Source organism: Motacilla alba, chromosome 5 (assembly GCF_015832195.1).
Source record: "Motacilla alba alba isolate MOTALB_02 chromosome 5, Motacilla_alba_V1.0_pri, whole genome shotgun sequence".
NCBI classification, from domain to species: Eukaryota; Metazoa; Chordata; class Aves; order Passeriformes; family Motacillidae; genus Motacilla; species Motacilla alba.
The window spans coordinates 35388136-35407327 of record NC_052020.1 but is presented as its reverse complement, the minus strand read 5'-3'; the positions used below and the strand labels follow the sequence as shown (position 1 = coordinate 35407327).

Sequence of the window (19192 nt, the reverse complement as noted above, 5' to 3'; positions counted from 1 at the left end):
TTACTTTTTCACAAGATACTCTCTGTGCTACCTATAGTGGGGTTTCTGTTGTCATTAAGGCAGTTTTGTGATGTACAGTACTCAGCTCACAGACTTTGTTCTTAGCAGATGTGAACATCAGAGAAATAGGCCTGGAGGGGGCATTGCTGGGCTTGCTGGACAAAGAATTGGACCCAAGATTGTGCCAAGATATCAAAGAGACCCTGACTCATATGCTTACTTCAATGGCAGTTGAGAAGCTCTCCTTTTGGCTGAAGCTTTGTAAAGATGTTCTTGCTGCCTCTGCTGGTAAGTCTTAATACACTGTAATTGAGGACACAATCAAAATAAGGCCTACAGCAGTACACTGTGTCACTGAGGGAAAGCATTAAAGTTTCTTGAATGTTTGCCATTTATGAAATGTATAATTGTCGTTCATATTGCAAGATTGGATCCTTTAACTTAGTTCCTTCAGAGGAATATGCCTTTCTCTCTTCTGATTGCCCTCTCCCTTGAAGGGAGTTCTTCCCCGAAGAACTTGTTTACTAGTTCTGGTAAACATCTTAGGATGTGTTGGATGTTGGTTAAATTCTTGATCTTAATTAATTTCCATAGCAGAAATGAAAATACAGAATAGGTTTGAGCTTGTGAGTCCTGTGCAATTACCTGCAAGAAAAGTATTCTGACCAGTTCTTCTATTAGTGATAGAACTGATGCTGGCCTATTATATCATCTTGAGCACAAAAAATCAATTACTGTGCTGAATATTGGTGGGGGTGAAGGAAATTCTTTAAACCTGCAGTGCAGGAGGAAAACTTCTTGCATTTAGATTTTTTGATTTGGAACAATACTAGCTTCTAATGCATCACACTAATTTTAAAAGGTTTTTTTTTCCTTTTGCTTCTTTGCAAAGACTGCTTCACTGCAGTTCTTAATTTATTTTCATGGTACTAATCTTATCTTCCAGCAAGTAATCTCAACTAAATGTTGACAGTTTAATTATATTTGAGTTCTAGCATTTACTTTAGGATACCATGATTGAAGGGAGTCACCATGAATTTGAGGTTAGAGATAAACTTCGAAGAGATTTCTTTCAGTAGGTTTCAGTTATAGTAAGAAAGAATATTATGTTTGGTTTTTTCCCTTCTGTGTCCTGAATACAGATTTCAATACAGTAGCACCAATAGATACCACTCAAGAAGAGGAAACTGCCAAAGGGGATGATATATCTGTATTAACGTCTGACAGTGATGACAGGTTCCATCCTTTCCGAAATCCACGATGGTCCACCAGAGTTTTTGCTGCAGAGTGTGTTTGTAAAATTATAAGCCAGTGTGAAAATGCAGGCAGTGCACATTTTGATGTAACTTTGGCTCAGGAAAGGAAGCAACGTGATTCAAGAGGTATGTGTTAAGCACTGGAAGAGTTTCATAGAATGCAAAGTATGCTTCAAATAAGTATTAGCTCTTTGCATCTTAATGAAATTTGTCATAAATTTGTTATTTGTAATTTATAAAGCCTTTAATTACTCTGATTGTAAGCCTGTATTCTTTAAGGTGTAGAGAAATTTTTATTTCCTAAAAGAATGGCATCTTACTGCAGCGTTTGCACTCAGTTTCCTGGTTGTAGTACCATGGCGTATGCGTAGGAAGGCTTTGTTTCTGTATAAGCACTGGCAGTCACAAGTGATAGCTGGCACCAGCCTACAACATCACAGTTTGATGTCTGGGAGTATGACTTAAAAAAATGCCACTTTTTTTCTTTGCATAATTTGCATAATCACCATACAGTGCCATTTTTCAGTACCTCTCTGTGTTTATCTGGAGGTGTTTTCCTCAACATTTTTTAGAAGGTCTCATACATGAAGATATTTATACTTTCTTCTAAGTAGTTTTTTTCTACATTTAAATGGAAACCAGACTTGATCAGCTAATGTAAGGTAGCCAAGTAAAACTGATCTATGTGTAAGCTGCCTGAAGTGAATCCTTGATACATATTAAAGTAAAATGTAAAATATGCATTTTGACAACATTGGGAACAGTCTTATAAAACACATTGTCTGAATTTAAATTTAACAAAACTTTCTTTTTTAAATTTCTGCTTTCAGATGACTTTTTGGTACTGCATTTATCTGACTTGGTCCGTATGGCTTTTATGGCTGCCACAGATCACAGCGATCAACTTCGACTTTCTGGGCTTCAAATGTTGCAAATTATTGTTCGGAAGTTTGCAGCTGTCCCAGAACCAGAGTTTCCAGGTCATGTAATCCTGGAGCAATATCAAGCCAATGTAAGCACCATTGATAATAACTTAGAAAAGTTTAGAGTCAATTACTAAAAGAAATTTGCATTTGCAGTGTGTAGGTACAGAGCTGGTTTTCAGTTACTTTGTTACTGAAGTATTGTTATTTTGTTTGGACTTAACTTCGTTAGAAATCATCTTTTAAGATAGTATATAATTTTTTAGCTCCCAAGTTTTTCAAGTTTCAGCAGTTTTCCCTTTTGTATACAGCAAAACCAAAATAGATCATTGGTGGGGTTTTTTTGGAAGGCATTGGCTTCAGAGTTTGAAAGTATTGCAAGAAATATTATGAATAACTATAATTTTAAACTCTGCTTAGAAATAAGTAACCTTTGCACAGCAGCCATCACATTTGGATATCTTGGCCAATAAACAAGCTAGAGAAGTGTGGATTGTACTCATAAGGTCGATTTCATTTAAGTCTTGGTTTAGATTTAGAGAAAATATGTCCTAGACATTTAGCATTCCATACCACACTTGTGTTAAATATGACAGACAGCCATGTTAAGCCTCATATAGCTTCAATTTCTAGCAGGCACTGAATAGGTCAGATTACTTTCTCTCATAGAATTGGAGAGACACTGAAGACATCCTGACCTACTTTGATCTTGCTTTTGCCTTTACAATTCTATTTTTTTGACAGTCATTTGTGAGAAGGAAGTTCCTTGGTCTAGTCTAAAGCTATCAAGGGAAAAAAAAAAAAAAACATCTGTCATTGCTGTCCAAAACCATCAAGCACATCACAAGTAAAGCTAATAATTTTCCTTTTAAGCTTCTGTACCTTTTAAGTGTTTCTGCTAATACTGTGCACAGACCTTATCAGCTGTTTAAGAGATAAGTTAGGGAGATGTGAAACTGTTAATCAAGTCTACATTTTCTGGGGATTTTTTCCTTAAAAACATCATAATAATCCAGAAAAAGATGGATATAAATCTTCTGGACTTAAGTAATGACTTCCTAACATATTGTTCAGAAGTTCATAAATGAAGTCTCAGCTTTAGAGGGTCTTAAGAAATTGTCATTAATTGCCATTAAAAACAAATCCTTTCACTTATTTTGCGAACGTTTATTGTAGTACTTGCTCTTTGTGACAAAGGTGTTGTACATCAAACTTAAAACTGAGTTTTCAAATATGTGCTAAAGCAGCTAGGGAATCTTTTATTAGCCTTTAGTGAAATGGTTTTCAACAGTGAGAGTAGGTAAAACCTCTGCAGTCTGGTAACTTTGTGTTTGTGTATTCTTTATTAGGTAAATGAGGTTTGTGGTCTCCCCTTTTTTCACTTTCCAAAGTTGACTAGCTTCAGTTGGTTGTTTTCTTAAATCTGTATTTTTTCTGAGTAAGGAAATGTCACTAGCTAGGTGACTTGCATGGTTCGGAATATTGCTTTTTTTTGATGGGCGCCTCATCAAGTCAAGCATTCAGGAAGGAAGACATTACTGTTTCTGTTTTAGACTGTGCAAAAAAATAAGAGTCAACCCTGGCTCCCTCAGAGGGCTGTGGCTGTGGCTCCCTCAAAGAGAGCAGTGTCTTCAGTGTAAGCAAAACAATAAAAATATGACAGAAACTGTTTCTCTGCTCTTTAACCTCACTGAAATAGTCTGTAAAAAAAGGACAAAGGAACTATACTTTATAAAGGAAAACTGTAACAAAGTCTGATTATGAAAAGTAAGTCTTAAGTCAATTGTTCACTATGTATTAAATGTTGTATAACTTCTGTTTAGGTTGGAGCAGCACTTAGGCCTGCCTTTGCTCCCGAAACTCCTCCTGATGTCACAGCAAAAGCATGTCAGGCAAGTGTTGAAAGTCAGAAGTCTCTTAGGTAATAGACCCTCTGAAATTTTTTTTTTGTTGATAAGCAACACAAGAAAAAGGAAGTAAATTCTATAACTTTAAATCCTCCATTCACAAAAAATAATGTCACTTATGTTACCTCTATATTGTGACTACAATTATTGTCACTTTAAAGTCTTTTGAGAAATTTTGTTGTACTTGATACTTTTGCCATTTTTTGTGACGCCCCACTAATGTTTTGAATTTCACTACTACAGTATACTAAACTGGGATGTCATTCAACATTTGTTATTGTCTGAGAGTAACTGTATCTTGGTAGAAATTACATCTGGCTTTCATAATTTTACAGATGGAAAAAGGAGTATCCAGTGGTGGTTTTTTCTTGTTCCTCATTGTTTCTGTTTCACAACACTAGGTATGCAGTGCCTGGATAGCAAGTGGTGTAGTAAGTGATCTTAATGACCTCCGAAGGGTTCACCAGTTGCTTGTGTCCTCTTTGCTCAAAGTGCAGGCTGGAAAAGAAGCACAAAATGAGCAATATAATGAAAGCACCTCAACTATGGAAGTACTGGCTGTCCTTAAGGCTTGGGCAGAGGTTAGTATAAGAGCTCTGCAATGTTAGTCTTGTATCGGGTAGGTGAGTTAGAGCCTTTCAGACAGAATTTTCAGGAATTTCTAACATGCTTCTTTAAATAGAAGGTGCTGACCTTTGCTTTGCTGTGCTACCTCTGAAAGTACATGAACTTTGTAAACTTGACAAAAACACTGCTAATTAGAAAGGTTTTATCATAATATAATAAGAATAATATTACAAGAATAATGTATCATACTTAATAATACGAAATCCTTAATATATTTGAATAGTTCAATATTGATTTGAAATTGTATGTTACAAATGGTTGATGGTATGTATGGTGATGGTCCACTCCATGTACTATTTTAAATAGGTATAACTTCTCTCATTGCCTATTGACATTTCATATCTTGGAAATATATCTTTTAAATTAATATTGTCAGTTCAGTACTGCTTTAGTTAAAATAAAGCCACCTCATGTGAATGCTTGTTTTAATATGTGTAAATGCAAGGTTACATATTTAAAAGTCAAAAATGTGAACTATGTACACCACCTCCAAAAGATGTATATTAGAATGTAGTGATAATGGCCTTGGATGCTGATGGTTGATAACCAGCTAAAGATGAACATGTTATGAAGGTGGATGATATTTCAGTGTACAACCAGGAAGATACTTTGGAGGAGAAAGTAGGCAATAGGTAGTTTTTATGTAAACATCTGTAAAAAATATACCAATGTCTCATGTGCATATTTGAGAACAGATACTGACAAAATAGCAAAGCCCTTGGAGACAAGCTAGCAGGTGGAAATAAAAATCTTGAAAACATGCTTTCATTGAGAGATTTAAATAGATTAGTCTGTTTAATCTATTCAGAAAAAGATAAAGTACTGGAATCAATTTAAAATCATTACATAGAGAAAAGGTTTTTAATAGCATGTAACAACCTTTGACTGGTCAGAAACCAGGACAAAATTCAGACTAGATGTGAGACTCAACTGTCAGAAGTGAAGATCTGTAGATTGTTCTAGCCTATTATTAAGATCACTAGAAATCTTCAAAGGAAAGTCTAGAGCTTCCTGTAAGCTTTTGTGAGCTGTAATTTGCAAATATTTCACTTAAGCCCTAGGCAGTTCCTTCTCCCTTAGAATCTTACCTATTTCTTTTTTACAGAAATTGAAGGAATTCCCCCACCCTGTTGCTGCAGGGAGGTGTGAGACAAGGGCTTGGTGTGTGTTTAGTTGCTTGTCTTGGACAACCCACTGCAGCTAGCAAACATGAAAAAGGTGCAGAAATCATAATTGCAGGGAACTAGTATTCAACAAAGCTGACTTGAGATTCATTGAATCATGTGTCCATTATAGTTGAGAAGAGCTTCCCTCCAGGGGCATTTTGGAGAGACTACAGAGAGCTGTTTTTCTGAAACTTTCTCAGTTCTATCTTTTTGATAAGCAGAGAGGTATCTAGGAAAATTACACTGAAATTAATCTATAGATGGTAACAACCAGTTTGCCAAGTATGCACGATTGTACTCTTAATTCTTTACTGCTAACATGAAGTAACACATAATTTTGAGAAGTGCCATGTCACATTTCAGTTAAAAATATATTTAGGAATGGGTTAACTGTTGTTTCCAAATCATTATTATAGGTATATTACTTGATAGTTCTTCAGTTGTGTAGCTGTAACAGGGTTTGATGGTTGGAAGCAGAAACTGGACAAATAATATAATTTTTAAGAGCAGGATACTTAATTGCAGGTAGGAATTTTAGTAGTTTTCCCCTTTCTGGAGATTCTTGCATCATGATTAGCTGGGGAAAGGATTCAGAACGTTTGCTTACTGGAATTGAAGCAGAAATATTCTAGGAAATCTCATGCCTGTTCAACAGGCAGTCATGCTAGTGATCGCAGTAGCTTTCTAAGTGTTAATATTTGTAACTGTCTATCCAAATATATCAACAGGTTTACATAGTTGCAGTTGAAAAGCAGAAAAATCAAAGTGATACACACAAGCACAGTTTAAAAATTGTAAACTCCTCTGAAGAAAGCTACAGAGATGTAACATTTTCGGCCAGTGGTCTTCTGGACTTGGTACAGGCAGATCTTGGAACACTGAGCAAGCTCTGGCTTGCTGCACTTCAGGATTTTGCTCTCTTAACTTTGCCTCCAGAATACGCATCACAACTCCCTGCTGAAGGTAAAAAGGCAAATTAGTTACATTTTTCTAACTCCCTTGTAAGCAAACTGACTTGTGTTAAGAAAAATAGTAAGATTAAATGGTATAGAGAAATAAGCCTACTTATGGACCTATTTAAAGATCAGGACTGCTTTTGAAAACAGAGGTTTCATGGATGTGAAGAGTGGTTTGGTTTTCTTATTTGTTTGCTATTTTTATGTTGGAAAGAAGAAATAGGTAATCTATTGCATTCTGTCCAAATAAATCTAAATTAAGTGCCCTCATTGGCCTGAATTTTAATATCGAACATTAAAAAAAAAAGGCATACATAGAACACAATCCCATTTTAACAATGAGAAAATACAGTAGTTGAAAATAAGTCACACCCTTAAAACTCATTTCTTTTCTTGTAGGTGGTACATTTTATACAGCAGAGACAATTGAAAATGCCAGACCTCATTACTACAACTCCTGGGCACTGATACTTTATGCTACAGCTTTATGGCTCACTAGCACAGGTTTCATTGTTGTTGATCCAGATGAAGGAGTTACAAATCTCTCCAGACCTGTTACCCCAACTACCATGTGTCAAGATTCTTCTACCAGACCCTTGGTGAAATCTCCTGAGGATGTGAATACCGACAGATTTCATCTTATCTTGGGTTAGTGCATAGTCTGCCTAGATGCTGTAACTCAAAATGTAGATAGAACTGTTAGCAAATCTATTTTTAATTACTCAAATTTAACTGCATCATTCAGTATTGCATCTTTTGGAAAAACATGCAGTCAGAAAAATTTTAAGTCCTAGTGAGAAAATTGTAAGGCATTTCCCCAAATGTGGTACAAAAACCACTGTGAGCTAAACAAGCCCTAAACAAATGCTTATTGCTCTGCTCATAAACATGCAAGTTCAAGGATGGATTTTACAGTGTTTGTACCAGTACAGTTACAGAATGTATGGATTAGTTTCACTGAAGTACAGTTTTACATCACACAATAGTTTATAGGTTGGAAGGGACTTGTGGAGATCATTTTGTCCACCTCCTGCTCAAGCAGGGTGACATAAAGCCAACTGCCCAGGACTATGTCCAGACAGCTTTTGAATATCTGTGTGCATGGAGAATCAACCTCTCCAGGCAACCTATGCCAGTGCTCAGTCACCCACACAGTAAAGAAGTCTTTCCTTATATTCATGTAAAGCTCTGTTAAGCCTCCACTACTGCAGGAGCTAATCAGGTAGTTGAATTCAGTTTCAGTTCTCTAAGTTTACACAATTAGGCATTTCTGGTTATATTTTTTTCTTGGCCTCTCTTTTGTATCTTTCTTTTGTAATCCCTTTTTGAAATGAGTTTGTATGACTTTGTTGCATGTCTTCATTTGAATCCCAGTATTTCTGCAGAGAACCAGCTCTCCTTTGAACTCAATTGCTCTCTCAGTTAGAAGTGGGACCTCTGATACAAAAGCTGCTTCCTCTACTGTTTAGTACATCAATTTTCCCGTATTTGACCCTGGGCATATGGCTTGTTTATTCTGCTTTTGAATAAAATAGAAATTTCTCATTCCCTACTGAGAAACTGAAAGAATTTAAAACTGCTTTTCTGTTGCACAGCTGTTGTTTAGTGGACATTGATTGTTTTCCCCAAGTCATCACACATTTTGGAATTACAGCTGTACACCTGGGATGAGAATATAGATTGCAGTTTATATGAAGGTTATCTCCAATATTTTGAGGAGTCCTGAAAGCTGAGAAAAAAGATAGCTCTTATTTGCTCTAGGATTTACAAGCTTAGGCTTCATGTATTTACTTACTACTGGTTATCTAGCTGTGGTACTTAGCATTTTTTGCTTTTTTTTTTTAATGGGAAGGTAAAACCTCAGAGTTTGTGAACTACTATTACTTTGAGCCTTTCTTTCTATTACATAAATCAGAGTGATTAGTGAAATATTCTGCTCTCTACTCATTATGAATTGTTCTGTCTGTTCATTGGACCGCGTGTTTTACTCACAAATTGCTGGAGTTTTATTTATGTTAGTAGCCAATTATAATTTGGTTTCATACTGTCTAGAAGGTGAAGTTTCTTTCATTGTTTTGATGGAAATAGAGGTCTTGCCCCAAGATATTAGCAATAGGAGATGAATTCATTTAAAATGCTACTTCTATAGTTGCTCAGTCTTCTGTGATGTTACTTAGTAGTGGAAAAAAATTATTTCTTAAAATTTCAAGTAGACATGGGGGTTTTTTTCTCATGCTTACAGGAATTAGTGTGGAGTTCCTGTGCTCTCCTCGATCAGATGCAGCGATGGAGAGCATCATTGCCTGCTTACATGCCCTGCAGGCACTCTTCGATGTTCCATGGCCAAGGTCTAAAATAGGTGGTGATCAGGTAATGCATAATGACCAAGAATTAAGGCATAGTTTTAGTCTGAACAGTACAGTCTCTCGTGTTTCCAGGAATCTTCAATGTATAAGTAGTAGGTAAAGTATATGCTTTACCCAAATCCAAAGCTATAGAGGGAGGAGATAAAAAAGAGCACAATGTGGAATCTGTAAGGTGAAGGACAGAGAATTTGAGGACATTTTGTCAGGAGGGAGTAATTATATTATTACAATGGGAGCCAGGTAAAAACCAAATTCTGGAAAAGAGAGTTCTCTTTCTCTCTGTCAAGGCATAGTTGAGTTGATTCTGTTGTAAAAATAAAAGTTGGTAAAAGAAGACTGGACAAAGGCAGTGATACTAAAAGAAGAAAAAAGGCAAAACCAAAAAAAACCCCACACCACAACAGTGATCCTAAAAAGAAGTAGTATACTGAATTTTTTACTTTTTTCTTTAAATTAAGGTTTATACCATCCCGTATGCCCTGCAAGTGTCTGACCCAGTGAAAGTAAAGCCTGTGGACATGGCTGAGTTCTGCTGATTGCTGATGCTCTGTACAAGGAAACGCATATAGTGTGGGAGGGATACTATGTAGTGTCCCCACCTTCAAGAGTTAAGAAGCCAGAAGATAAAGATTACTTTGACTTTTTCAGTTGTTTTAAGTGCCCTATATCTTAAATAACTGTGGTAACTATTTTGTTGGGAGAATTGATAGGGACTGCTGTTACTGGGAGCTAGGAGCTGGATGGTGTAGAAAATGCCAACTCCTGTGATTGTATCAATTACATTGTGTTCCTTAGTGAGATCAATCAGAGTAATACTCTTGGCTTTAACAAGTATTAACAAGTTCCTAAAAACTCCTGCATTAAAATTGAAATATGTTTGATGTTTTCCTTACTATAGGAGTTGGGTGTAGAGCTGCTGAATGTTTTGCATCGACTGATACTGACCAGAGAGTCACCTGATATTCAGCTTGCTGCCCTTGAAGTGGTTCGCTTGATTCTTTTTGCAGCTCAGGAACATGTGAAGGAAAAGCGGAGAAGTGCAGAAGGTACAGTACTATGTGAGATGTTTGAATACCTGTGGTCAGGGTTAAAGCAATTCCTTTTTTGGAAAACTGGTTTCTGAGATGTGTCTTAATTGAAGTCTTTCACAGTTGGAGTCTAATTCTAGTTTACTTAAGACAGTCCAGGTTCCTAAAATAAGAAATTCAGGTGGTATGGTGGATAGCAGGTGGTTTAGGTGTTGAACAGAGGGCAGAAAGTGAGGAGAAAAATTGCAGAAACTGCAGCTGGTCAGGGAGGGAGAAGTCCTAGTGAAAAGCTGGGGTCAGCTGCAACTGAGTGATGGACAGACTTGGCACACACAGCTGTTACAAGCCAGGTTCCAATAGTTACTCTGATTGTAACTTCCTAACAATCATTTTCTAAAAGGAAAAAACTTGGAGTAGAATCAAAATGCTTATATCAGGTGACATCATATTGGCTTGGTGCCTCAGGATCTTGTATGTCAAAGTCTATTGCACGCCCTTTTGCCTTTTGGCAATCACTGCATAGTTTGCTTATTCAGAAAGATGGGTGTTTGCTAGTAGAATTTTCAATTTCATGCACATGTGTCAAGATTATAATTCAGTACTGAAACAGTCTTAAGAAGTAAAATTTTTGGAAACAAGTCACAGTCTGCAGACTTCTGCCATATTTCTTGTTTTTCTTTCAGTTGATGATGGTGCTGCAGAAAAGGAAACATTACCAGAATTTGGAGAGGGCAAAGACACAGGGGGACTGGTGCCTGGGAAATCATTAGTCTTCGCAACACTGGAGCTGTGTGTTTGTATTCTTGTCAGACAGCTTCCCCAGCTCAACCCTAAATTGACTTGTAGCCCTGCAGTTCCACCTGGAAAACATCTGTTGCTGTCAGAAGATGGAAGTAGACTGGTAGCAGCAGCATTAGTAATTCTCTCTGATGTTCCTGCAATCTGCTCTCCTGAAGGTATGCTATTTCATCACAAGGAAAGATAAATGAAAGAATATTAGGCCCTTCTGTCCCTTTGTTATTATCTGATTTTCTTAGCTGGCTAAGACTGGCAGCGAGTTTTGTTGATTTGCCTGTGACAACTTCCTTTTCTAATTATTTTTTGACTGTCAAATTGCAAAACAAGTTACAAAACTGAAGCAATTAAATGAGTAGTTTCTCTTTTTCTCCCACCCTATAGCAGTGCAATTAATAGATTCATTTTCTACAGGGAAGGATACAACAGCTACATGATTATATGCTACTTGAATTGTCTTTTCTGGAATTTCTAGTGCCGGCATAAATTAAATTTAAAAGGGAAATGTGTGATGTTACCTTTCCATCATTTGAACATTAACAAATGGCTGCAAGGAGTTATGGTTGAATTCTCAGATTAGTTGACTTTTACCCATTATTAATTTTGGATTCACTCCAAACTTGAGGATGGTTCCCCACCACCAAGCCTCAATATCATATTCATTCATCTATATATAAAATCTTTCAGTACCGTTACAGCCACACATACAAACCATTTCTGCCCTATTCCTCTGTTCCCACTTTAAGTATTGTTATTACACCTTATGCAAATCTCTGGCATTTACCACCCCTGAAAATTTCTTCTTTTTTAAAAAAAAAGTTCTCTCTTAAATGATTCTTCTATGGGGAATATGATGCTCCAAATGGAATAGCTGGCAGTCTTGTAATGTGATGATTGGCTTTCTCATTTCCATCTGCAGCCCATTATTTATCAGTTTAAAGTGAAAGGAAATAAACATAGCATCACCTAGATCTGAGGACAACCATCTTGTATGAAAAATAATCTGTGATTTTTTTCTCACTGTGGTTATTTTTGTCTTTAGCTGTCCATGTTATTCCACAAACAAACAGCTTGCAGGATCAGACCACAGGGAATGTTTACAGTAGAGATGTTAAGCATTTTGTTCAGGTGACTAAAAAGAGGAGCTTAAGCTTGCTTATACAGTCAGTTGAATAAAAAAGCAGCTCCAAAAGTTGGCTCACATAATCAAAGAGATGAGAATTCCTCTGTGGAATTGCATAATTTTTTCCCCTCTAGTAGGTAACTGAAGTTACAGTCCTGTGACTGCCATGTCTCTTACTTCAGGCACCTGTCATGATATATTTGCATAAAAAATTTGCAAGTAAATGATGTTCATGACCTACATTTCCTACTGGATTCCAACAGTAAATTTTCAAAGACTGGCTATTCAAAAAGAGATGTCCTCAGCTTCAGAAAATACTTATGCATAAGTCAGAGGCCCTCATTATTCAGCAGGTCTCTCGTGAGCATCAGCCTATTAAAATCTTAGAAACATAAGCATTTTGCTGTTTAGGGAATGAGATAAGCAAATTAAGCCATATGCTTAACTCTCTGCTTTTCTGAGTTATAACTTAGGACAGTAGCAACACTTAAGTATGCAGGTTTCTAGGTTACTTCCAATATATGCAGAATTCTGTATTACTGTTAGATTCAAAGACATAAAAATAAGTGAAACTGCTATGCCACATTATTCCTGTGAATTTTAAAACATTTTTAGTGGTCTCTTATTATGACTGGTCAACTATCAGATTCTTAGATATGAAAATCTCTTTATTAGCCTATGGAACAATCTGCCTCTCTCCTTAGGTCTTCTCTTTTCCAAGATATTTTTGGAGGCTTCTATTCAAACTCTAGGGGGTTTTATACATATATTTAGTCCGAAGTCCTTATTACTCTAAGTTCTTGACTTCAGTGATTTCCTGGAGCAATGGCATCCTTAGCTAACCACACATCATGTGATAGAAGTATTCCCTCTTGCCAGTTTTGAAATTACCCTCTGGTAATTTCCTTCACTGTATTGTCTTCATGTGCGAAATATACTTAGATGCTTATACTTTGTTTTCTACTCTCCTTTCTGTATGGTAGTAGATACAAATAATTTACTATGTACCAGTATATGTACTAGTATCTACTGTATTCACTACTATACTTCATAGTATAGTAGTGTATACAGTCACTACATGACTTCTCTTCCATGAGAACCACCTCCTGTGTGGTTCTGATCTTTCTGTTCTTACTTTTTTCTGAATAGGACATAATTCCACACTTCATGTAGTAAAACCGTCAAGGAAAAGATATACAATGCTTGTTTTAAAGGGGAAGAGGTTTAAGTTCACTTAAACAGTCTGACTCCCCGTTTGCTATAGCAGGCCACATGATATTTCAAATATTTTCTTCAAATTACCAGTGCCTCTATTTACAGATATGCTTAAAAATTATACATTAAAAAGAGAATCTAAGAAAACTGCCTCAGTTTTTTAATGTGAAAGATACCTGCACTTAAAAAAATTTCTGTGAAATTAATTTGCATTGTTTCACAGGAAGTGTTTCAGTTCTTCCTACTATTTTGTACCTAATTATTGGAGTACTTAAAGAAACTGCTGTGAAATTCCGAGATGGCCAGTTACCTCTGACAGTTGCTGCATCTCTACAAGCTCTAAAAGGACTCTTGTCTTCTCCAATGGCTCGAGCAGAGAAGAGTCAGAATGCTTGGACTGATCTTCTACGTAGTGCTTTGGTCACAGTGCTTGACTGTTGGGATCAAGGTAGGCACAGATACTGGGTTTATGAGTTAAAAATGAGAAATGTTTGAGTGAAACATCGTTTGGTTCTATTTGAATTGAATTCATGCACATCTAAAAAAAGACTTCTCTCTTAGTCATAAGAGAATTAGCTGGTTACCAAGCACTGTTGAAACTATAGTGCAGTCTTGTCCCTACAGTCCATATGAGAAGTCATCATCTATAAAAGTGTAAACGTGGGTGTTGTGTTTAAGCCCAGCTGGAAATTAGGCACCATGCAGGCACTCGCTCAACCCTAGTGGAGTGGGGAGAAGAATCAAAATAAAACTTGTATGTTGAGATAAGAACAGTTTAATAATTGAAACTAAGGTAAAATAAAGTAATAATAATGGTAAATTATAATAATGATAACAAAAAGAGAAAAATAAGTGATGCACTGTTTAGTTGCTTACCACCTTCTGACCAATGCCAAACCCCCCTTCCTGAACCCAGATCATCTGCCCTTCCAAGTAACTCCCCCCAGTTTATTTACTGGGCATGATGTTTTATGGTGTGGAATATCCCTTTGGTCAGTTTGGGATACCCATCCCAGCTATGCTTCCTCCCAGTTTCATTTGCTTATCTTCTCACTTTTCCCCTAGCATGAGACTAGGGAAAAGTCCTTGACTTAGGATAAACACAGCTTAGCAAAAACCGAAACATCAGTGTGTTATTATGACCGTTGTCATTCTGAATCCAAAACACAGCACTGCAACAGCTACTGGGAAGAAATTAGCTGTACCCCAGCTGAAACCAGGACAGTGGGTTTGCAGGCTTACTCCTGTGTTATTTAGTGCCACAGTGTAGTTCCATGGGATGAAGGCATAAACAGGAGCAATGGCTTCAGTGTACAGCTGAGCATAAAAGACAGCTGTCCACTGAGTGCAGATTCTCCACTAAGAGTTAGTGTCTCTAGTGAAGCAAAGGATATTAAAACAGTAGTGCAAAAAAAAGAATTTTTTGTCTTGTATCAGTTTACTATGTGCTGCTGCTTCAACTTCATGAGTTTTTTCATGAGTAGTATTTTCATTGTTCCTTATGTTTAATCTCTTACATTGTAGTTTGTTGTTGGAACTTCCCTTTACAAAATTGTTTAAAACTTACAGCAAAAGAAAATATATTCAAAATGCAAATTTTATGTTATTCTCAAATAGATTGCACTCTAATATGTCAGACCAGCTCTTCAAAAATATTTATTGTACTTTATACAAAGAAACAATGGAATAGGAGTATGCTGTAATTTCTAAATATGCATATGATCACCCCTGAATCCCCATTTTGTCCTCGGCTTTTATTGCAGTAAAAGTCCATCTCACTGTATCAGAGGATGTCATGTATTTGAAAACTGAAGTTTCTAAAGAAATGTAGACATTGATATTTCTATTCCACCTTTTTGTAACACTCAACCTCATAGAAATTTTAATGCAAATCTAACAGTTTTCTTACTTTGTTGATAGTAGATGGCCCCCTCCAAGAACTCGATGAAGTCAGCCTTCTCACTGCTATTACAGTATTTGTTATGTCTACCAGCCCAGAAGTTACTACTGTAGAGTGCCTTCAGAAGCGTTGTATTGAGAAGTTTAAAACAACACTTGACTCAAAAGATCCTCTTGTAAGTAGTGATGAAATTAATAGAATGTCACTGCCATACTAAATTAATATTAGCTCATTTTAGTGGTGTTGCTAGTCCTGTGTCTTGGTGGAAGTTAACTCTCTCCTGACTATATCTGTTGTATTTTAAAATAAAGTTTGAACAAGTGAGCAAGAATATGTCCAGCAGTGCATTTAATCATTGTTCTGTATGCAATTCTGTATTCCTTTTTTTTTTTTTTTACTGCATCAGACTCAGTAGTTTATACATTGCTAAGTACACAATACAGTTGTGTGTTGTTGCAGGCACCTGTCAAATTTTATTTGTTCATTTTATCTTCAACACACAGATAGTGTCTTTTGCACAGGAAATCCCTCAGCTGTGAGTCTTTGGGAGCTGGAGCAAGTACCACTACAAAACTATTACTGTCCCATAAACATCATCTCCTGGCCACTGCTGGATGCAGCTTACTGAACTAGGTTCATGTTTTGTTCTGACCTAGCATAAATAATTTCATATAGTGGCATTGTAGTGCCACAGTTCATATATTACTATCCTTCACCAAAAAATGTATTGGGAAAAAAAGCATTTATAGAAATGGCTTTTTTTCACTTTTGAAGTTTGGCTCTGAAAATAACATGCATTAGATTTCATATTCGTTAGAATTCACTGTAAGCTGCTTTTCTTGTATCTCCGTTATATCTATTTGTGTAGAAATAGAAAACTGAAGTTTCATTTACTTGAGAAATAACTGTAAGACAATACTTTTTTATGTATCAGTACATTCCCAATATTGTAAACTTTGGTTTTCACTGTTAGGAAACTGAAAATGCCAAATATGACTTCAAGGAAATATTAGCATGCATTTGCCAATTTCATCCAAGTATTTAGGCATCAGAGCTGTTGGGAAATTATGTAGGAACTCAGCAGTTTCAGTCCTACTGACTTCCAAAGAGATGCAAGCCACTGCACCATTTAAAATTGTTCCTACAGTTTGACAGGGATATTGCTTATATTTTAAGCACAAAAGCACTTCTTTGGTATTGCACTTTTGCTAAGAAGAGACTATTTTCAAAATAATACTAATCTTCCAACAAAAATAGTATTTTTTCCTTAACTCAAAAATGTCAGAAGATATAAGACTTGATGGAAAGAAACAGAATGCATGATCTGGTTTCTATTAATAATTGATTACAAGTTGTAATGGTCCTATAAAATATTATACATGAGCAGCCTACAACCTGATGAATTTTAAAGTTGTGAGGCACGTTTTTCTCCCTCCCAAAATTTTTATCTGACAAGCTGTTAGATTTAGAACACCAAGAGATGTATTTTGAACTATAATGCTTTTTAACTGCAAATTTCATTTTCCCTTTAGGTACAGTGTAAATGCTACCAGCTGCTGCATTCCATCTTTCAGCATCCAAACAAAACTGTGTCATACCCTTATATCCATTCTTTAGCACCATCCATTGTGGGGAAACTGCAGGAAACAGAAAAAGCAAAACCTGAAAATGCTGCTGAACTTCAAGTCATTCAGGAGGGAATAAAGGTGGTTACAGCTCTGACAGCTGCTGCTGAGGAACAGCACCGTAAGTTTCTTCCATTTCTTGGACCCAAAGCATTAAAAAGGCTCAAAGTTGCCATAAATAACAAACTAAAACCAAAATGACCACTAGGAATTCAGTCTTGAACACTAATTGCCAAGAAAATCGCTCGCAGGAATGTTGGGTTTTTTACCCTACAGTTCAGCTAACATTTGCAGCTTTTCAGTTTGAATTGCATGTTAACTTAGAGAAATACTTCCAGTTAGGATTTGACACTATTTTTAAAAATTGTGTATTCAAGTTCTGTTTTCCATGTTTATAGGTGCTCACTTGGTGGCCTGCTTTCTTCCCATCCTCATTTCCTTTCTTTTGGATGAAAATGCGCTGGTTTCTGCTACAATCTCAGCAAAAAATCTACATGAGTTTGCTTTGCAAACTCTGATGCAGATTGGTCCACAGTACTCATCAGTTTTTAAAAAACTAATGGCCTCCTCTCCAACTATGAAAGCCAGGCTTGAGTCAGCTATTAAAGGCAATCAAGAAAGCATCAAAGTGAAGACTACTAAACATGCAAAAAATCCTGGGAAAAGTTCAAGCATTCAGCTGAAGACCAATTTTCTTTAAAGCCCCATATTGTCATTTTACGCACTTTGATATCAACAGCAAAAAAGTCCCTTTTAGTTTCTAATCACAGTGGATTGTCATGAGTTGATATCATGTATTTCAGTTTGTGCTGAAGTACTACAGAAAGTTTTTAAGAGAAAGCAAGTTTCTAGATAAAGTTCTCTTAATGTAAAACTTCTTAAATATCTCTAAATACTATGAGTAAATCAGAGGTCATCAAATCTGTATTTTTTTATTATTTTGGACTAAAATATCAGAAATGCACATGCCTATGTTTTAAAAAAATATAGTATACTTGACCATAGATATATTTAGGAGCATCCCACACTTAGCCATTAAGTAAAGTTAATTTTTTAAAAAACTAATATTTGTCAAAAATAAGTTACTGTAATTGGTTTTTGGATTTAACAGGGATATAAATTTACTTACAGGTTGTAATCTATGCTAATTACTAATTTAACACACTGCATCATTCATTAAACAGATTAAATATCCTTGTAAGCCTTATAACAGTTTATTGTTGATCTCAGAAAATTCAACTCAGTAAAGGTAATATGGATAGCTTTAATCCTAATAACATCTTGAGCTGGCCAAGATGTAACAAATGCTGTGAAATACAGCTCTACGAGGCCCCTCCGGGGACTGTGGCTCTTTCCAGAGTGGGACTGTCATGCATATGTAAGGATTGACAGGCTCGGTGCCTTGCTGCCTGACACAGTCTCACTTTTCAGGATGTGTACTTTGATAAGTTTGCATTAGGGGAGCCAGGCAATAGCTTACATATCCTGTCCAGGACTGGACAGCAATCTGAACATACTGTGCCTCAATTCAGACCTCTGCTCTAAGTGGATGGATGTTCCCTGATCTTTGAATGATCGCTGATATGTACATGTGACTTGATTTCTGTATCTCTGCAGCGAGAGATGGAAGTATTTGAAGTCCCCTTGTCTTGTGTCTATAAATAGAGTGCAACAAGTTCATAATAAGAAGTATGTAATTAACATTTTTAGCAAGGAACATATTTTAATATAGAAAAATAACTATCAAAACCACAATGGCCACAAAGTATTTTCTAAGTACAATGTATCGACTTCTTTCTTAATACAGTATTACCTAAACCAAACACTGTCAAACTGAGGATACTATTTCCTTCTTGAATCTAATTGCTTTAAAAGGAAGAAGAAAAAAATATTTACAGAACTGAGAAACACACTGTGACTCAGGAAGAGTGTGATGTACTGTATTTTATTAGAAGTTTTGTATGTAAATATAATTGTAAATTGTACAGAATTAACAATTTGACCAAAGTTCTAACAATTCTTTTTTCTAATTTACATAAATAAAGCTAATTTTCTTCACTTAATATTTGTCTTGGTTATTTTATCCAATAGCAGAGGAACTCAAAGGACTTGTGTATCAGAAAAAAATAGGTAGACTACATTGTTGTATTCTACCTCAAGGAAAATAATGAATGTTTGGGTTGGTTGCATCAAGGTCTGGGACTTGACATTGCAGGTCTTCCTCTGTTGTGAGTAGCCCAATGACTAAGTAAGTAGGACCAGGGAGATTTTTTGTGTGTAAGTCCCTGGTTTGTGCCAAATGCTG

At 36.2% G+C, this 19192-nt stretch overlaps 1 protein-coding gene across 9 annotated transcripts in view; it reads left to right on the top strand.

The window, feature by feature from the left end:
* HEATR5A (HEAT repeat containing 5A) overlaps positions 1 to 18950 on the top strand; it is a 64166-nt gene extending 45216 nt beyond the window's left edge. For 7 of the 9 annotated variants that reach the window (XM_038137385.1, XM_038137382.1, XM_038137383.1 and 4 more), the window contains 14 exons: positions 109 to 288; positions 1143 to 1382; positions 2087 to 2268; positions 4003 to 4071; positions 4488 to 4667; positions 6608 to 6842; positions 7235 to 7483; positions 9078 to 9205; positions 10100 to 10247; positions 10913 to 11185; positions 13586 to 13810; positions 15283 to 15437; positions 16795 to 17008; positions 17286 to 18950. In XM_038137385.1, coding sequence (XP_037993313.1) covers positions 109 to 288; positions 1143 to 1382; positions 2087 to 2268; positions 4003 to 4071; positions 4488 to 4667; positions 6608 to 6842; positions 7235 to 7483; positions 9078 to 9205; positions 10100 to 10247; positions 10913 to 11185; positions 13586 to 13810; positions 15283 to 15437; positions 16795 to 17008; positions 17286 to 17587 — 2780 coding nt within the window. In that variant the 3' untranslated portion in view covers positions 17588 to 18950. The remainder of the gene's footprint in view (positions 1 to 108; positions 289 to 1142; positions 1383 to 2086; positions 2269 to 4002; positions 4072 to 4487; positions 4668 to 6607; positions 6843 to 7234; positions 7484 to 9077; positions 9206 to 10099; positions 10248 to 10912; positions 11186 to 13585; positions 13811 to 15282; positions 15438 to 16794; positions 17009 to 17285) is intronic. The other 2 variants (XM_038137384.1, XM_038137381.1) reach the window with 1 other exon arrangement.
* The last annotated feature ends 242 nt before the right edge of the window (positions 18951 to 19192 follow it).